The sequence below is a fragment of the Myzus persicae genome, unplaced genomic scaffold, assembly GCF_001856785.1.
Source record: "Myzus persicae strain clone G006 unplaced genomic scaffold, MPER_G0061.0, whole genome shotgun sequence".
Lineage (NCBI taxonomy): Eukaryota > Metazoa > Arthropoda > Insecta > Hemiptera > Aphididae > Myzus > Myzus persicae.
Genome location: NW_019103918.1, coordinates 154,815 through 176,744, shown reverse-complemented (window position 1 = coordinate 176,744; position 21,930 = coordinate 154,815). Strand labels below are relative to the sequence as shown.

At 31.0% G+C, this 21,930-nt stretch overlaps 1 protein-coding gene across 1 annotated transcript; it reads left to right on the top strand.

The window, feature by feature from the left end:
- On the top strand, window positions 1–4,136 carry LOC111036323. The gene is made up of 4 exons (XM_022318318.1): window positions 1–155; window positions 293–451; window positions 3,220–3,387; window positions 3,882–4,136. The coding sequence occupies exons 1-4, from the start codon at window positions 66–68 to the stop codon at window positions 4,050–4,052; spliced, it is 588 nt and encodes a 195-aa protein (XP_022174010.1). The 5' UTR covers window positions 1–65; the 3' UTR covers window positions 4,053–4,136.
- Window positions 4,137–21,930: the final 17,794 nt, after the last annotated feature.

Below are 21,930 nucleotides of genomic sequence, written 5' to 3'. Positions count from 1 at the left end.
TCGGAATAACCATTGAAAAATAAACTGCGTTACTACTTCTTTGTTTATAACATTTTAAGTCAAAAATGAAGTGTTTACTAATCAATCTAATTGTTTTTGTAGTTGTTGTTAATTCAGATACAAGAAAAACATTGTTTTTGCCAAAATTGCCGGTTGTAAGTACTTACCCTAACTTGATATTTTTAGATGAGGCAATTGTCTTACATATTTTATTAGCAAACATAAAATTGTAACAAAAGAATGATCTCTATCTACATGATTCTAATTAAAAAGATTTTATATTTTTATTCAGGGAAATTACCGACTAAATTTCTTAGCAATGACGCGTTGCGATTCTGTGAAGTCGAATAACAAAATTCAATTTAATTTTTACCTAAGCAAAAAATCAGTAAATACTACAGAAATCAAAGGAAATATTTCGACATCGATAAAGGTTGATGATTCAATCAATGTAAGTATAATAATTATTATCGGTGCATACTACTTGCGTCCAACATTTTTATCAGTATAGGTGAGCTGCGTTCCGCAAAAAATATTTATAAAGGGTCATATCCTATTTGTGTCCCGGTATAATTTTTTGGCTGCATCCGAGTTGGGTCCCAAATTTATAATTGCTACACTAGTTGGGTCCCGAATTATTTTAGGTACTATACTAGTTGGGTCCGGGATTTTTTTAGATACTACACTAGTTGGGTCCCGGATTTTTATAGGTACTACACTAGTTCGGTCCCGGATTTAAGTACTACACTATACTAACATTTTCCTTCCCATTTCAACAGACTTAGGACTGTCTATGATCTATTTAGACCACAGGTATGGTTAAAAATGTTTTTTACAGTTTTTTTTTTTTTGTTTTGTTTCTTTTCCATTAAAATATAAGTTATTAGAATTTTATAAAAAAAAAAATCACTTTTGTGTTGGTAAAAATATTTAAAAGGTTAAAAACAAAGTATAAAAATACATATTACATAATATAAATATAGCCATATAGGTGTAAATTAAAAAATATTAAAAATCACATGTGTGTTGGTAAAAATTTATACGACATTAATTTTACAAAATCAAATCGATTGATTATTCCTGCAATTTTTTTATTCATATTGTCAGCTATAAATTTTTCTTTTAGCAAAATGTAGTTTCTTTTTTTCATTACTTCTACACTTCTCATTTTGATATAAGTATCCATTTGTACGTTTTTTAAAATTTCTAGGAACTGATAAATATTTGGGTGTGCTGTGTAGAACATAGAATTAAAATGAGAATGGAATGATTCGCAGGAATTTGTGGTTCGCATTGTAGAGGCATTAAATTCTGACCAAATTTTTGGTGGAAATCTCGATTCTTCATTAATATAATTATCAAAAACATAATCAGTGAATTCTCGAATTTTACTGTCGTTCGGTTGGATACTCATTATATCTTCAATAAAACAATTTTCCACCTCTTCTGGGTGTAAAAATGGTAAGCCAAAAAAATATTTGAGATATTTACTTAATTCAGAATCACTTTTATACTCGTTTGTTAGTCCCAAATTTTGAATTTTCCGCCACCAGCTCTGTCCTAAATGGAATCTACACCCTTTAATATTTATTTCCGGCCATACTGATAAAATAGAATTATGAATAGCTTCTTCAAAGTCTACATATATTGTTTGAGGTAAAAATTTCAAATTAAGTTTTTCGCATTCATTACATAACATCCTAAAAGTTTGAGTATAAATTTCTTTTTGTTTATTTGGGAGTAGACAAAAAATAAGTGGAATATAATGATTATTATGTATTGTATGTATTGTAAACATTTGCATAAATATTTTTGGGCAACTTTTGAATGTGCCATCTACGTAAAATGTGTTCATGTTACTTAAAAAATTTAAATTTTCGACTGTGCAAAAAATAACTATGTTATATTGATTATCATTAATTAATAAAAAATTTTCTTGTCTGTTAGTTTTTATATTTAAATCGTTCAATACTTTGTGAACCTCGTCATAACTTTGTGGAATGTTTGGTAGAATATTTTTTCTCGCGTTATGAATATTTTTTTTAATAAGTGTACAATCGTAACGTGTTAATGTATCTATATCATTGTTTTTTATTTCGGAATGTAATAATTTAGAAGGTTTCTCACATATATCTTCTTGAGCTTTTCTCTTTAAATTATTATTTAATATCTGCCTATTTAATATTTTTTCGGAATCACAATTATGATTATGTGTCAAATTTTGATCAATAAATTGATTTTCGTTATATTTAAAAAATGACTTACATGATCTATGAATACATCTCCATCTTTCAATATCATTTTTCAGAAGTTTGTGAAATGAAAATTTATATCCTTCTATAATATATATTTTTTTGCCCTTTTCACTGAACATAACGTTAGAATCTTCCATAGTGCTAGTGGTTAGAATGCAGAACACTTACTACCAATATGTAACTATAGGTGTGCACCGTGTAAGCTATGTTGATAGATAACTCGTCGAGGTTTAACCGGCATTTATCGCTGTTCCAGATAGTTTATTATAAGATATGTCAAAAATTATCAGATATTACCGATAACACTGATATTATTACACGAATGTTCGAAAAATCCATGAGAGAAATATCCGATAATAGTCACATTATTATATACGTATAAGTACTTTTCATTTACTTTTCAATTTAATAAAATTGTATTAATATTATTGTATAATATTTTAAATAATAATCCAGGACCCAACTAGTATAGTACCTCTAAAAATTACGGACCCAGCTAGTGTAGTATCTAAAAAAATCCCGGACCCAACTAGTATAGTACCTAACAATATCCTGGACCCAACTAGTGTAGTACCTGCGATTTAACCCTAATACTCGGGACCCAACTCGGATGCGCCGAATTTTTTTATACCCTTATTTGCTTCCTAGAAATACAGATAAAATCGATATCAAAATGTTAATACAAAAAAAACCAATTAATGTTTATTTTAATTTATAATATAAAAGTATACGTAATAAGTATAATGGGTATAATATTCAAAATAATACAAAAAAATCATATGTCTACATTTTGTCATGAGAGTAATAATTATATAATACAATTCAAATATAGTATAATATAATTCGAAATATGTTATAAGAAATTATCTGATACATTAAATACCTACTGAATTGTGGAATTTGATTTAATCGTTCCATAATCGATTTGATTTAGTTCAAAATTTATTAATTGTTTTCTTTATAGTTCGAATTCGATTTCGCGGTGAAAGATTCCATTGGAGGTTGGAAAGAGAATGCTTTTTTTTATAAGCTTCCCAAAGCATGCTTGGCACTCAAAATGTTCTTTGGAAATGCTTGGACTCCAATCATGGACGGTGTAGGAATCTACAACGCCACTTGTCCTATTAAAGAGGCATGGAATTGTTATATGAATTAAAATATTGTGGTTGATATTATTGTACATGTATTGTTAAGGCTTTAGTGTCATTAATTACACCTTGAATTATTCTGGATGATTGAACCATTACATTTTTTAATTTTTAAAAACTGATCCTCGGTGGTCGACTCTGGATGTAATTATATGCCTGGTGCTTTTTTTTTGTTAAAAACTTGAGTTCATTCGCTAAAGATACCTAACATTTTTACATTGAATTTGATATAGAACTTTAAAATTAATGTATTTTTACATCCAGGAAGTATTTTTATGTTAAAAAAATCTCCCCCCAAAAAAATGAAAAGGGATGTTTTAAGTGAGCATAATATAATGATATGCTTGTATCAAAATCAATGAAATTAAAAGAAAACCTTGACAGTCTGTAGGCAAAACCAAATTCATCTCAATTCATTCAATAATAAGCATCTCTGTTTCACTAAAAATAAAATAATATGGTTTGTTTATGTTTACAGGGTTTTTATAAAGGGCCTGGCTTCGATACTGCTCTTTTTATGTCAAGCAATTTTCCCAAGACATTTTTTTACGGAACATACAGATTTCGTGCTCATTTTACCAAAAATCAAGAAGAAAATGGTTGTTTTGGTGCAGTTTTAGAGGTGAAGCGGCCTTGGGAAACTGATTAAACATTAAATTACAGTAAAACTATGATAGTATAATTCATATCCAATAAAATTACAAAAAAACAAAAAATTATTAGCTACACGATTGTCATTAAATTTATTCTTTTGATTTGACTTAGATATGCAATTTTTTTTACTATTGTACCAGAATACAATAGAATTATATAGTTTTGTCATTTCATATTTTAGTATGTGTGTTAAATTCAAATTTAATGAGTACCAAAAATGAACTGAAAAAAGATGGAGACCTATCAAGTCAACATATTACATCAAGTATATTTTATGATATAAAATATTCATTGCTGTTATCATAGTAATACAGTTTACTACTAGCAATAATACGGCCGGAATTAATTAACATATGTTGAAAACATTTAATTTACTAAATTATTATAATGTTTAATGGTATATTGGTATAATATATTTTATATAATTTATGATTTTGTTATTAACTTTTAAGTTAATACCAACTCATCGTAGAAATGAGTTAATAGGCTCATGATATCAATAGGAAAAAGAATTAAATTCATTTAAATGTTTTGAAAATGAGTTGCTTATATATATGTATATATTTTTATACATTGAAAATAATTAAAATGCTATACAATGTCAGCCGGCTTTTTGGGGAAATAAAACTAAAAGTTTCAATTTTCAACCAACCAACGATTACGGTAGAATGGAAATCTAGCTAACGACCATTTAATTTAAATTAAATTCAACTTTGATAATTATAATATTTTACTTACGTATGAATAGAACATAATCGTTAGGCTTAGTTAAGCCTAACGATAAATATCATTTTTTTTACAAAATTGTAAATATTGTGTGATTGTAGATTATTTATGTTTAGATAACATCTAAACTCTGTAATCTGTATTATAACAATATGTTACTAGTGTTTACTGCAACTGAAAGCAAGGTTAATAAACAAAAACAATATTATAAAAAATGTATTTAATTACAGATGAAAAATTATTAGTTACAATTCGTTTAAATCGTTCATTTGACTTTGAAGAACAGACGAACAATAAACTGCGTTGATATTTGACACTTAGTGCTTATTATATAAATATATAAATAATAAAAATGAAGTGTTTACCAATTATTAATCTTGTTGTTTTTGTAACTGCCGTTAATTCAGATACAAGAAAACATTTGTTTTTACCAAAATTATCAATGGTAATAGTACCTACCGACATAATAACAATCCTGAGTATAAACTAGTTAACAATTTAAAGTTAAGTTAATTTTAACTTTTTAACTTAACCTTTAATTTAAATGAGTTCAAATAAAAATAGAATAATTTTAATCTATTCAAAATGTTTTCTAAAAACTCAATTAAAAATTATCATTAACTTGCTCGACTAGCCTAGTAATATATTTTTTATGTGTTAATTGCAGTCTTACCCATTCCATTAGCAATATCATCACATTGTAACAAAAAAAAATGTTCTCTAATAGGTACTATATGATATTGACTAATATACGATTATATATTTTTCTTCAGGGAAAATATTGACTAAATTTCTTAGAAATATTGAGTTGTCCTTCTATCTCGTCAATTATTAAAATAAAAGTCTGTCAATACCATAGAAATAAAGGAAACATACCACATGGAGTATCATTGGATGATTTCCTCGATGTAAGGATAGTTACTGTTATGATTATCGAACTTATTATACATCAAAGATTTTCTATGGCTTATAAAAATTGAAACTGAATTGTGGAATTTGGTTTTATCGTGCCATAACTGATCTAATTCAGTTCAAAATTGATAAATAGTGCTCTTTATAGTCGGAATTCGATTTTTAGGTAAAAGATTATATTGGAGGTTGAAAAGAGAATGCTTTTTTTCGAAGCTTGCTAGTCGCTTAAAATGTTCTTTGGAGGTACTTGGCCTCCTCTAATCATGGATGCTATAAGAATCTACAACACCTTTTGTCCTCTTCCTGTGGTATGGAAATGGCATATTAATTAAAACATTATAATAAACTTAAAAATGGTATGGTTAATTTTATTGTACATATATTGAGAGACTTTAGTCTCCATTACAACACCACGAATTATTATGGACAATCGCACCATTAAATTTTTGAATTTTTAAAACTAATCCTCGGCGGTCGATTCTGAATATAATTATATTGCATGGACCTTTTTTTTGTTAAAGATACTACCTAATATTTTTACATTGAATTTCACATATAATTATAAGCAATTAATGTATTGGTTACAAACAATTTTATTTTTAAGCGGACTATAAAATTATGTGCTCTTATCAAAATAAATTAAATTAAAATAAAACCTTGTCAATCTGTAGGTACACCAAATCTCTCTCATTTCTTCTACAGGAAAAGTATGTGTCTGCTTCACTAAAAATAAAAAATAATATGATTTATTTATGTTTCCAAGAATTGTATAAAGCACCTGGCATAGATACTTCTGAGTTCTGTTTTCATGTCAATCAATTTTCCTAAGACATTTGTTTTTAGAAAATACCGATTTCGTGCTCATTTTATCAAAAAATCATGAAGCCTTGTATTGCAGTTCTAGAGGTGAAACGGCCTTGGGACACCAATTAAACATTTAATTACAATAAGACCATAGTCTATAATAGTATTATTCATGTTCAATGTTCATATCGAATAGAATAATTACACTATTGTCATCACATTTTTTTATTGATGCCTACTTCATAGATATACCATATTTTCTCCCTATTGGACCACAATACACTAGATTTATGCAGTTTTGTCATTTCTCACATTAGTGCGAGCATGTAGTCAGCACATTATTTATTATGGCTCATTATAAGTTTCTTTTGGTTATTTTAATAATGACAATCATCACATGGAAAACAAATGACCTGTGATGTCGAAACTTTTGCTTACCTACAAAAAAAAAAACAATTATTATTATTGTGTATGTAAGTACATGGTTTACACAGTTTTGCACTCGCCAGCCTACATACATAATATAAACCTATCCTATATCTCTGGTCAGATTGGCGATGGTGTCAAATATAATTGTTTTGTTGTTATGACTGCAATATCGTATATTGTGGACTTACTCCAAGTATATCACAGGAATATTACAGGCAGCGCTTTAATTTCAAGAGGGCAAGACGGGCAGGGGACGAAGCCGCCATTATTTTTAAAAATACCTAAGCTTGTCAAGCCTATTCTAATTATATCCTAATCAATAAGTAAGTTAAATCTTCGGTACCTTCGCAATATTTTCCATAAGATTTTTAAATTCTCCTTCTATTATTTTCCGTCTCATAAATAGGTGCCTGTCATATAATACAGCGGTTCTCAAACTTTTTTTGTTCGCGTACCACTTAAGTATATTATCAATCAGTCACGTACCACTGATGATTAAAAATAGAAAGATACAAACTTTACATAGTTAAATACATTTATTTTATGGTACGAATTAAATAACAAATGTTCAATGAGAACCATGGATTTATAGATTTTATATTAGCGATGAAACATCTGGTTTCATCATTCCGTCACGGAAGTTCCGTATACCAACATGTAGTCTTTTACCACAGTTTGAGAACCGCTGATGTAATAGATATCATAGCCGCCCATAACACGACAGAAAAAAAAAAGCACCCACATGAATTTATTTGAGGACGAATGATAAGGGCTAATGGCCTATCTATTGTTTTTATAACCTGTGTGCATCATTGGTCACCCTCCGCAGCTGCAGTCGGGGCTCGTCACCACAACGAAGAAAAACCGCATCGCATTAAATCAAAAAATAAAAACAAAAACCATCCATCCATCCCTTACCATCAGCCACGTAGGTATAATATTATAATATACAATATATATATAATATAATATAGTATTTTGTTTCACGATTCGTTGTCTGACGTTGATCGTTACGCGAGTGCGTGCACATAATATGACATTTGCATATTATATAATAATAATATAGCCTCTCCCGCGTATATTATATAATGTTATATGTTGTGTATTATGTTTATTTTGAACATCAAAAGTGCGCGTCGAGCGCATTCCATTTCTATGCTAATTCCGAAAGGCTCCATCGTCACAATAATGATAATGTTGTATACACAATATATTACTGTTGTTATTTTACTATACCTGTATGTGTGTGTACGATATTTTTTCGTAATGCGCGTATATAACGGGGAAAAAAGTGACGCGTACTTCCTCCCGCCGTGTTATAACCGAAACTGTAATATTATTATGTTTTCGTAGTGTTTATCATACTGTCGTATTTTTATACCCACCTACTGCAGTTCGCATATTACATTATGATTTTGTGATAAAATACTTCGAAATTTCTTTTTCATAGGTAGGTACTTTGTTGTATTTTTGAAAATGATTTGAGCTCGCGGTAATTGTATATTTGTATACGCAAATTTGTAAACTTTTCGTTTGAAAAAAAAATAAGTTTAAAACGTAGAGTTTCAAAAAAGTATGGTGTTGAGTGTTAGTTGCATAGGTGTTTTGTTAAAACCGTTAAAAATCAAAACGACAAAAGACTGCCTGGAAAACGCGTCAAATGTATCTGTACCTGTATATATATGGGTAATAAACCAATAATATCGTATATAAGCGTCGGGGCGGAAGGAAGTTGTGTATATACATAATACATATACTATATATAGGTATAGGCAGTTTATGTATATAATAAACAATACGCGATAATAAAAGACCTCGGGGCGAGATTTACTCGGTCCCCGCGCGGCCGTATTTAAGTCCTCGAATTGGTTTAACGGACATTAAATGGCCGCCCTATAAAATACAAAGTATAATAATAATATAATAATATATCGGGAGAGGTTTATTGCCGTTATTCGGAGAGCACGACGATATTAATATATATATAATATAATAACGCGGGAGACGCGAAGGCGGCTACGATGCGAGATATGGTTATAATAATAATAATAATAAATAAATAAATTCCTGGCCGGAATGGCGGCGGCGAGGGTGGATTTTCAATTACCGCCGAAAATAATAACTCCGAGGAACGGATATTTTATAACGCCCCTCTTTCCGGTCATCCCTTATTTGCATTTCACGCGCGCGCGTGTCTTATATTCCGAGCACTCGAAAAGTCGCCGAGTTTTCCTTGTCCCAAGTTCCTCTGTATGTATATACCTATTATGTATACCGTTTTAAGGGCATAATATTGTACAGGGTGGGCGGGTCTCCCCCAGCCCCCGCAATCCCCGCAGACATAACCGGCGACGGTTTATCGCTGCGAAATATTATATTATAATAATATTATATTTTGTCCTATTAGGTACACAGTCTGCTCCCCCATTAAATTACGTACATTATTTTCGTCCTTCATCTCCTCGCGCGGCGTATAAAAATATTATTATGTTTCCTTTTCTTTCTTTTTATGTTCTTTTGTCGTTTTGCACAGCGTAGTGTTGTCGTTGTATTATATTTTTTAATTAAAATATCGCTACGGCGACGACGGTTATAAAAAAAAGCCGCGAACAACGCGAAATACGAAATAAAATTTGGAGAAAAAAGTTTTCATTTTTCGTTATCTCTACGACTGCGATTTTTTTATTTTTTTTTTTGCGTATCCCCGTCATCGTCGCTTGAATATATATATATATGTGTGTGTATAATTGGTTTGGGTAATAGTAATATTTTCCACTCGTATACAATCCGTGCACTGACCCGACTGCGCTAATGACGCGGATAGATTCGTAATTTAAGAGCCCGCCGAAAGCACCTATATATACTTAAAAAATTAAAAGAAACGTAAGATATATCCCCCGCCCACGCTTTTTTCATTCTCGATTATCTGACACTTTCCAGCAGTTTTCTAGTTTTTGTAGTTATAAATCATCAACGTGGCGACGCAGACTTTTTTTAATATTTCAATCCCCACAATTTGGTTCTATTTTTTGTTTTTGTATTTCATATTTTTGGACTTCAATCCCTCAGCTTATTAGCCAGATCATGTTAAACAAACGTCTACATTTTTTTACCACAACAGTGCATTACATTTCATTGAATTCTAGTCGAAACATGTTTTAAAATGGGTTTTTAGAATTAATTATATAATATGATGGTGATTACGATATATATCTGTTGATTTGGTCGCTGTTTTCTTTATTCTATAAAGTTTCTTTAGGTCGGCAGTCGGCACTTGTCTAGTATAAACTATGAATAGGTTAATTCATAATACGCAATATTATATAATTATTAATTTGTTTAATTCTTCGCATATGATGTGTGAAAAAACTTGACACTTATCGAATCTGAGTGGATAATAGTTGCTGAACAGAAAGGAGTGAATTGTTGTGTTTTTTTTTTTTTCAAATGAAACCCGCCATATAGAATTGGCCATTTAGATTCTAGTTATATTACAAGAAATCGTCATGGATTGTAATATTTGTGTAATAATTTACATTTTTAAATTAGAGCTTCTATTAATTAAAAATGTACAAATGAATTCTTAGAATCGATAAAATCCAATTAATATACTTTCGGTTTCTTGGAATTAAATTGTTTTACTATATCAATTACAAAACAATATAATTGTAATGTTTTTAAGCCCGACACATAATAATAACGCTGTCCCGCCGTTTTATAGCCAAAATATAATATTTTATTAAAAAGAAAAACCCCCGCCGGACTCGAGAACAACAACTTCATAATTTAAGAAAATCACATTAAAAAAATAATAAATTCAAGTGATAATTACACTCAACACTCGTGTTGAATATTTTTTCGATGGTGGAAAATAATTTAATAATACCTTCATGTAATATTTAATAATTTAATGCAGCTCGACGAGTGCAACACTGCACCGATGACGCCAATGACGCGCGCATTCACTCTCGTTGTTATTGTTTAGCAGCAGTGTACGCCGTATATAGAGCAAAGGTGAAAACCCCGTCTGCTTGTGCAAATCTGGTGTCAATGTCAATGTCGAATAGTCGTCGTCATTATAATTGTGGTTATAAACGATGTTCGAGAGAGGAAATATTATCACATTATATTAACATAGTACCTACGCGCGACGAAACTGTATAACATTATTCATATATGAAGGGCGAGGATTTTAGACTGCATACTTTTATTTACCGAAAAGTGTCGAAATATGCCATATAATATGCAGTTGAAATCGTGGAAAATATGCAACAAATATGCAAGAAAAAACAATACATTATTTAATATGATAAAAAACTTATAATTTGATATTATTATAATATTAATGATCACTATTAGTGCCCAAAAAATATATCATTAAATTGTTTGACAAAATATTATTTCAAACAATTTTTTTAAATTTGCACTTCAATATGCAGCAATACACCTTGGATTTTTTTCAGTATTAATAATTATCGATTTTGAATTGCTCTGAAAAGGTTAGATTATATTTTTCAAAAAAAAACCGATTTTACAAACAAGTTAAAGGAGAAAAAAATACTATATTTTGTCGTTGCTTAAATACTTTTTTCCTGACATATTTGAAATTGGTACTTAATATGTGTAAGAATGTATTCAATTTTACTGTACCTACCTATAACGACATTGTAATATTACGTGGCGTTGTGGCATATATAGTGACGCCGCATTATTATACCAGATTTCGACCGATTCGTAATTGTATACACTTTTATACGACTCGATTTTTTGTCCAAGCGTAAAAAAGTGTAATAATATTGTCGTAAGATGTATAATACCACACGAATGGCGTGTATTATAATATTGTTATTAAAATGATATTAAAATAACAACACTCGCGTGTGCCGCGACCAGTTTGTATTCCGAGGCATAATATTATCATATTTTTAAGTAGTTTTTTAATAAACCGATCGGCGGGGGTCGTCTTTTGTGCGGAGTGCTTCCGCGTATAATTATAATAACAGTGATTCTCGGGGCGGCTCTTCTTCTTAACCATAATATTATAATAATAGTTATAATATAATAATATCACCCCGTGTCCCTTGGTTGTGTATGTATATTGTATATAATAGTTGGAATAAGGGTGCGCTTGGTGATGATATTGTACACTGCTGCAGTTGATATTATTTTAGTGGGCTGCGATGACATTGGCGTAATTAACGATTTTTACAACACCCCGGAGGAGCGGTATGATATGATGATTATTTTAATTATTATTTTTACTCTATCGTCCATTAATCATCGGTCGCTTTTTCGAAATTCTCACCCCTCCGTTTGGGAAGAAAAAGATAAACAGAAAAATCTCTCTTCTATAAACACGACATCCTAAAACAAAATATATACAAAATATACTCGACTTTCGAGTGCCCATTTACCTCATCAACACTAATAAATATTAAGCATATATTAAAATATGTGTAATAGAAATGCTGAGGTAACGTAAGTACCTAATCGCTGAGAAATATAATAACGAATTGATATTATGTAAATGCAATAAGTAACGTAATACGTAAAATATACTTCCTATGCATATTTCATGAACTGAACAATTATACAATTAAAATAATACCTATTATGTATTTGTAAGAATTATTAGAAAAAAAAACATGATATATATACCTACACCTAATTGTAATACAATGGTATTGCTACAAACCAGCTATTCGCTGGGTCAGGTCAGGTCGAGGATTCAAAAGATGCTCTTCGTGTACAAACGATAAGTTATGCAATTGATTATAATTTATTTAAGTATGAAAAACGGTATAATTGATTAAAATTTAATGAGTTTTATTTTATTTTTTTTAATTCGTAAAAACAATAGATGCAAATGCACCGTATCTTACCCATAAAAAAGGCTTGAAAAATAAAATAAACGTCTGCTCGTAAATCTCGCTGGTCATACGTCACGCGCCGTGATTAAAATTATTTATAGGTAGCAACATAAAATATTTTCCCATTAAAGAATATAATATTATTATTATTATGCCTTTGTTGATTATAGTTGAAAAACGAAAACACTACAGCGATAAAACGAAACTGTAGATGTGCTTATACGTATATTGATCGAAGAAATAAAAGTACAAAGATTGTCATACGGCCGCAGCGTTTACAACGATGACTCGAAATTTAAATAATGTAATCAAAATTCGTTGCTTTCGAAAAAAAAAACAAAAATTTAATTTAATTAACGTGAAATTATTCTTTAATAAACACCCTAATAAGTCATTATGTAAAACTATATAATACTCGAGTTGTTAATGAAAATAATATAAAGGGAAAATTAATTTCAAAAAAAGTATACGAGAAAAAATTAATTAAAATAATAAAAGGAAGAAAATACCATAATACGTATAATTAAAATGCGAATTACTAAAAAAGGTAACCTTACGGGTGGTGGTGCGGAGCTGTGCGGTCGATTTCTTTATCATCCCGCACCTGCAGAAAACGAACAATATACCTACACATTTTAGTCGGGTTTCAAACTGTCGGGTATATTATTGGTGCGCTTAATATCTATATTATGCGTCTAACCAATTACCATATAACATAATAATATATGATCAATGATCTTGTACAACAATATCAAATTGTGTTCGAATCACAAATAACCTAGTTATTATTATTATTATTGACCTCAGGCATCGGCAACTATGGCAATTCGTTTTTCGTAGGGAGGTTACGGTTGATTGAGAAACACGTGTACGTAGTGGAGCGAGGATTCGTCACTAAAACCAACTGGGGTGGTCACTGGTCACCCATCGGGGGACTAGAGACGTCGACCGGTGTTTGACCAAAAAAGAACAAATTTGCGACTGAGGCAGCCGTTTTATTTGAGCTTACATTTAAAAATAAAAAACAAAAAATGTCCACCGACATTATATAAAATAATATTATATTGTACAACGATACCGTGACGATTATATTACGATACATGTAAAATATTAATATATCTAAACTCTAAAGTCTTAAATAATATAGGTAAATAGGTAGGTACATGTATTGTATCTTATACTTAGTTTCGTTTGTGTATATAAGTCCTAGGTACTTATAAGTTATACTCTACTCATAAGCTTTCCGTATAATTCCGTCGCAATCGATATTATTTTGTTCAGGTGGTAAATTTACATATTATAAATCCGTTCAACTGTTGCATTTTATAACACGTCGAAAGTTGAAACGTATAATATTTTATCGACTATTTAACGTTAGTACATGCAGTCACGATGATTTTATAGCGACCTATTTACTATTCAGGTATATGACAACACTGCGCAATAATTAATATTATAATTTTTGTTTCACACTTTCGTAGTCAATATAAATAGTAAAATACCATCTGTAAATTCGAACATTAAATATTTAAGTTCTTAGGTGATAAGCTAATAAAAAATAATATTATCGTGATGGGAACATGTATGGAGAAATCACCCATCGGTGATATTCAGTGAATCGATTATTATTTGACATTTAATAAAAACAACATGTGGAAGTTTAACTTGCTCTTCCAAAGATGATGTTACAGAATAAGTATTTAGAGAAGTATATCTGCATGTCCGATCCCTGGGTTTATGCGGGGGGGGGGGAGGTCAAGGGGCTAAGTGATGACTGACGGTGGTTAAAAAGCGTCCCCTTTAACAAATTATTCGTAAGGGAAATTTGAACATTATTCAAGGTTAAAAGTGGGCTGTGTACGCTTACACAATCACTGCTTACACATATCCATTAAACAATAATAATTAATTATTGTGATTTAATTTTCATCGATATTTGAAAAGTAAGTTAATATGCCTAAAAAGAAGTGTTGATTCTGAAGTATTGTTTTGCAAATATTGTGAAACGACAGTCGATTCGAAAAGAAGATCCAATGCATCATAGTAACATGATTTTATATTTGCTGTATTAATTGATAGATTTATATTTTTAAATGTAGGACTGTGAATGATCAAAGAGTTTTTCTACAAACAAACTCTACTAACAAATTCTACAAACCAAAAATAAAAATGTGTAGGAATCTTATTAAATAATAATTATTCACTTTTTACTTTTTAGGATTATTAAAATGCATAAATACCTACATGTTTATTTAAAAAATAACTGCATAATATGTATTGTTCTGTATAATATTGCATATTTAAGCCTTTTTTTAGTTCAGTTCCGAGCCCTGGACATTATAGATAAAATGACACCCTTTAAAAATTTGATACAAAAAAAACGTCTCCTCAAAAGCCAAAGGCTGTGTTACATAATAATAAAAGCTTATAAACTCATATTAATTCTGTATATTTGTATATAGTATATTATAATATCATCTTACTATATTGTATTCGTATAAATATTATCGAAATTATAATTATTGTGGTTGAATATCGGAAAAACGCTGCGGACGTTGGTCGCGTTTCCACAGATCACATAACGTTCGAACGACGTGCGCGGACCATATACATCATTTTTATTTTATTTTAATAACGCATATTACTATTTTAGTATTATAAGTGGATAGGTACTGATTGATAAATGTTTTACAAATAAATAATTCAAGGAACAATATGTTATTATATATTAATATAACAATTCGAAATGGAGCGTGCGTCATTGATTTTAAAATTTACAAAAAAAAAAGGAAGGTATTGGGTATCAATCAATAATCTACAATAATCTATATGATTATATTATGAAGTACTTATACCTACTTTATGAGTAATTGTTAATTGTTATTAATTAAAATCAATCGTATTACGAAAGAATAATCAATGGTATAATTTGTGTAAGTTGACGACTGAAAAAATAGGTAATAATGTTAGAAGTTACTAATACTAGATCGATATAAGAATATTATATTATTGCTCGTATTATCATTACTACTCGCACAGCAGCGTTAAAACAGAACATTTCGTAGTTACTTGATTTTGTAGTAGCAAAAAAACATGAAATTGAGTTATGAAACAACATATAATTGTCCGGCGTTGTAGGTAAAGTATATGTTCATAGACCACACAGTGACAAGACTCCGCACTGGACCTTTTTTTAATGATCTGTCACTGCGCAACGGTATTCGGCTCACATCATTCACTTATATTTACAATAACAACTATCGTTGATAATCTTTTCATCCGCTGCCGAGTGTAAAAAAAATCTTCGAATGACTGCTGTAAGTATAAACCAGGGATTCTCAAACTATGGTACGCGTAACCCTTTAAGGGTACTCGAAATGTTTTAAGGAGTACGAGTCTGGCCAACAAACCAACAAGGAAAAAATTCTTTAAAGTCTCTAAATTTTTTTATACATATTTTAGTTTAGTAACTAAGAAGGGGGTACTAAAAAAAATGTTTTGATAAAAAGGAGTACAGTGTTTATAACAATTTGAGAATCCCTGATTTAAACAATAAACCTATGATACAGATAATACGTAACTACCTATTACTTAGACTGCGTCCTACCTATACAACTGTGTTTTTAAAATTTTGTCACGTAAGGGAGTTTTTCGTCACATAACCGCCTCCATACATCTTTATCGTTTAGGAGGTACTCTTATAAGTTATAATACATGTAATTTATATTATATTATTATCGCCGTTCTCATCGTCGTCGTCGTCGCCGTTATTATTATTATATTACGGGTTATTGCACGATTATGTGGTATCATATTATTATTATCATTATTGTTGTATAATATTGTGACGACGACGACGACGACGACGAGGACGTTTATTCTGGAAAAGGGCAAAAAATCGTAATTAACCCTATTATATTGCGTCCTTCCAACCGTAAAAAACGCAAAGCTTATCTCCTCCTCCCATCCACCGGCGGAGGCAACGGCGGTTCGTAATTAAACGTTATAAAAGTTCAGGTTAATTACGTACGAAGAGATAAGTCCCTCGCCGCCGCCGGGATCGAGCGAGCGGACGGCCGGGGCGGTAGGGGGCGTAATCTGTTTGTCGTGTGGCCGCGGTGGAAAACGGTTATCGTCTCGTCGCGTGCAGTATAATAATAACATTATATGGGCTGCCACCACAGCAGCAGAAGCATCATCATCATCATCGTCATCGTCGTCGCGGAATCCCCCCTCCCCCCCGCCTCCGTCCATAGATTTAGCAATTAAAATTCGTTTCCACCCCCACGGGCGACTTTTGATCTCACCCTCCCGTCCTTTGGACATAATACACTATCCGCGTAGGTACACCCCTTTAGCCGCCGCCGCCTCCGCTTTGCAGGATCGTTCGGTTCGTTATACATACACGGTACGATATAATAATAATAATGTTTCGTATATTGTTATAATATTATTAAAATGATTATTATATTATAATGACAGTATTAATATACATAATATATATATAATATTTCGCACTGCGTTTATAATGTATAACATGCATGTATATATATATTTGTATGTACACCGGTCGCGCCACACAAAGGCTACCCTTCGACGTTATATCATTATATATGTAATATCGTTACAACGACGACGACGACGACGACGACGACGGTATTTTTTCTCTTCCTTTTCCTCTTCCTCTTCTTCCGCCGCCGCCGTTGTTGTATAAACGTTACACCGCGAGAGACCGGCGGGGGCGGCGACACAATGGGCAAAAGGAAAATGGCCGACGGATTACGCGCGCGTTTATGTTGCCACCGGTAACGCGCGCGCGGGCACTGTCCTCCCGCCCGACGCGGTAACCCCTTTACTCCCCCCCACGAGTTACCACCACCCCGCGATCACCCACATGCAATCGGTTCTTCTCTCTCTCTCTCTCTCTCTCTCTCTCTCTCTCTCTCTCTCACACTTTATATCGCCAGCCCGAGTCGCATTATTATATACATGTCTTCTCCTCCACTCTCCTCTCTATCCGACCAACACACCTTCAGTGCACTATTATTATTATTATTATATATTTTATTGTACATACACACACACACACACACACACACATCGTCTATACATGTAATAATAATAATAATATTATTATAGTCGTCGTCGTCGACTTCAGCTCTCGCGAGAGCTTTTATTGATCTCCCAGGATTAATTCCTCACCGCCGTCGACCTTTTCCTCCGCTCGTCGGCGCGGTTTATTGCCCTCTTCGGCCATTATATGCCTTTTTGTGTACCTACATACTTATGTATTATATTATAACGCAGGTAATAAGTTATTAAACGTATCAACGACATTGTCGCCGTTGAACGTCGACGACGACGACGACGACGACGGTACAATATATTGTATATTTCGTACAATGTCCTGATTTCGTTGTCATTCAAACGTAAGTAAGCATTGGTATGACAGATAAATGTAATACGCATACGAGTGGTATTAACTTGGAATCACCACTCCCAAAAAATCACTAATCGCTCGAGTCTAAGGTCAAGTGTCAAAGCGATCATATGGTTGGTTTAACATTAAGTTAGGTTTTTAAGCACTCCTATATTTTATACATAATTCACACAGCACATAATATTATACAATATGATGGTTTTATTGGGTAAATATATATCAAGTAGGTATTTTAATATTTTTTGACACATCTTGTCTATACCTACAGCTGAACGTAAGTCGTGCTCCAGAGTCCAGATCGATATTATTAAACAATGAGGTTATAGATTTCACTTTAAAACTGTTTTATTTTTGCTATCCATAATACGTTTTAATAACTCGGCTAATATGTGATTTAAGAAACATTACCATTTTTTTTTTCAATATTGGGCTTATTTGAAATAGATATTACTCCCTAATAATAAATAAGTCTGAAACTTAAATATTATTTTCTTTAAAACCATATTATTTTAAATATTGAATTTTGTTTGGATACTCACATTGGACGTTGAATATTTTCAAAATGAAGAATAGTTGAAAAAATATATGCATCTATATATATATAATATATATATAGAATCACTGGTATCTACCTATAAATATTAATTAAGTTATTAAATCATACCTAACAGCATGTTGACTTCTGACACACATCCAGACTTCATGCATAGCACAAGAGTGTCGAGTACCGACTTTATTGTGATATTTTATAAACAAATAAACTGAAATAATAATTATGTACAGAACTAAACAAGGAGTGTGACAATATTCATAGATCTTGTATAGACAATTATTAGTTACTAACTATATTATAAGAAATAAAAATAAATGTATAAATAATTATACGTAATATTTGAGTACAACGATTTAACGGCTGTTCTAATTTTAAAGCGTTCTATAGTAGTATAATTAATATGCATAATACGATAATGATGGATGTACAAACCAGCGGAATTCAAAATATACAAAGTGTACAGCGCTCGTCATTCTTAAATAATTGAAGGGGAGAATTAATGAAGGCTGAAGGGACATTGAAGTTAAACGACCGTTATAATAATAGCTTTGCCCGGAATCGGAGCCGCGTTTGGAATCGTATACATTTATAATGACGATACAAATCTAAATACTACCGAGGGAACCATTTGGGTGAATTCAACAACGATGAGTTGTGTTAATTGAATTTCGATATTGCAATATTAAACCGACTAAATTGTTACGAAAAATCTGTTTTGTTATTCTGAAGTGATAAAGTGTACGATATTGATAAATAATATATATACTAAACATCTATATATGTATATATAGGTATTTGGTATACATAATAATACATAATTATTATTATTATTATTATTAATATTATTATCACTATTATAAACGAACAATGGCCGCTCTTATCGATTCTTTGTTAATACGGCGGCACCAGAAAAGTATGGGAGAGGAAAAGAAGCTTAATCGAAAGAAGAAAAAATTGTCAGTCGTTGAACAAAACGCAGACTTCTATTATGAATTATGATACAAAACATGATATAACATATATATTGCGTGTACCTACATATTAAAAGAAATTCAATGCGATATAAAAATAGGCACATGATATGACTTTTGACAAGATTATTAAATCAGCTAACTGAACTTAAAAGTCTATATCATTCGAAACAGTTAAAAACGAGAAATATATAGTAATATTATACATTTACGATGGTTATTACGCCTTATATTATGAAATGCGTATTTGGTTTTATAATTTCGAGTAACAGTTTGCGAATTATTTAATGTCGATTTCACCCATGTAATAACATAATAATATTATACCTACGATCTTAGTCTATGCTCTCGAGAATCTCAGGTAAACCTTTCAATATTGTACTATCAGTTATCACCCATTCAATTTAAATTAAATCCTTTAATGTTGTTATGCACTTTTTGCACATAATATATAGCAGTTGCCCGTTGACCAAAAAAAATGAGTCTATACGGATCTATAAAACTGCACTGGCCACTGCATAGTTAGAAAATAGAAGAGCAACTATGCATAGCAACGTCACATGTGGACATTAATTGTTCACTATAATATTTATATATATACTCATTATACTCGTATTTGTTCCATTTCAAATTGGTCCCAAAAATTGTCCCAATGTATAACACATGGGGGGCAAATTTCTTTTGATATCCGACAATAAAATAACCATAATTCGAGTATGTATTATATTATTGGCTTATTGCATACAAGGTCTAAAATTATACATTTATATAAGTAATAAGTCTAAGTTATACGGTAATGCGGTTCCATACATTCAAGAAGTTAGTCGACATTAAAAAAAAAGGTTCCTATGAGTTAAAAACTAACATTATTATTATAAAATAAAATATGAATGATCTTAATAGGTACCTAATAATTGAGATAGGTAGATATTAGTAGATCAAGATCATACCATTGAGTTGTATATTACATACATCACATACTGTACATTATTTTACTACAACATATATATAATATTATAATGCTTATAATTATAAAATTTTACTGTGATGTTATAATATTTTCTCGTATTATTTAAGCGCATATTTTATATTTTACGATAGAAAACAATATCAACTTTAGAGCATCCTTTCAAGCATTTATATGACCAAATAATGTATATATTATTTACGTATATATTTCACACGTTGACAACTTGATACCACCGATACGATGCTAATAATATTATATATTATACTTACGCTTTATTATTTTCAAACGTCAACAGGTTATTCCGGCATGTGATTACATTAAATTAATATAATAAACTGGTAGTAAATGTACCTGATATTATTATAAAGCGCAGTTGTAGGTATTGATGTACTCCTCGTTGTGGTTCGACCGACTCTCGTAATCTACGATAAACGTTTTGCCTTTTTCGATAAATGCGCTCGCGTAATTTGTATAATATTATGTAGGTAAGTACAGCAGCAGTTTATAATAACTATATTATTTCTATACTTTGTACACTGTATAATGTATGTATACAGAGTGCCACGTCCGGCTTGAGATGATGGATTTGTGGTCGCAATATTGTTCTGAAAGAAAATTATTATTTAGCATTATTAGTAAAATGAATAGTATTTTTATTTTTATTCGTGTATTCGCGTCCATCGTGTTATATATATAGAGCGTTGTGCATTCATTTTATAGGTCAAACTTCAAATAAGTATATATTTATAATATATACTTTGTTGAACATTTGATAATTCGTTCACACTACCCAAATCAGCGGAAGTTGTTGGTCGGATATTTTTCCATCTGGAAAACCGTGGCCCCAACTCGGATGTCTCAAATCGTCTATTAGAAAAACGTCAATAAAAACGATTCCATTACTGTAACGCACTCCGCAGACCTTCTTATAACATCTATTTTGTGCTCACAGCATCTCGATACAGGTATTCTATAATAATAATAATAATAATAATGAATTACATAAATATATTTTTAAAAATGATCGCCGAGTGGCAAACACAGCGAGATGCTCTGTACACATACAATACGACTTAATGAGATATACCTAATAATAATAATATATATATATCTATTGTTGTGATGCGTGCGACCGCATGACGTAGACATGTACCTGCCACATACCCGTACACAAATAATATTATGTCGTCGACCAGTT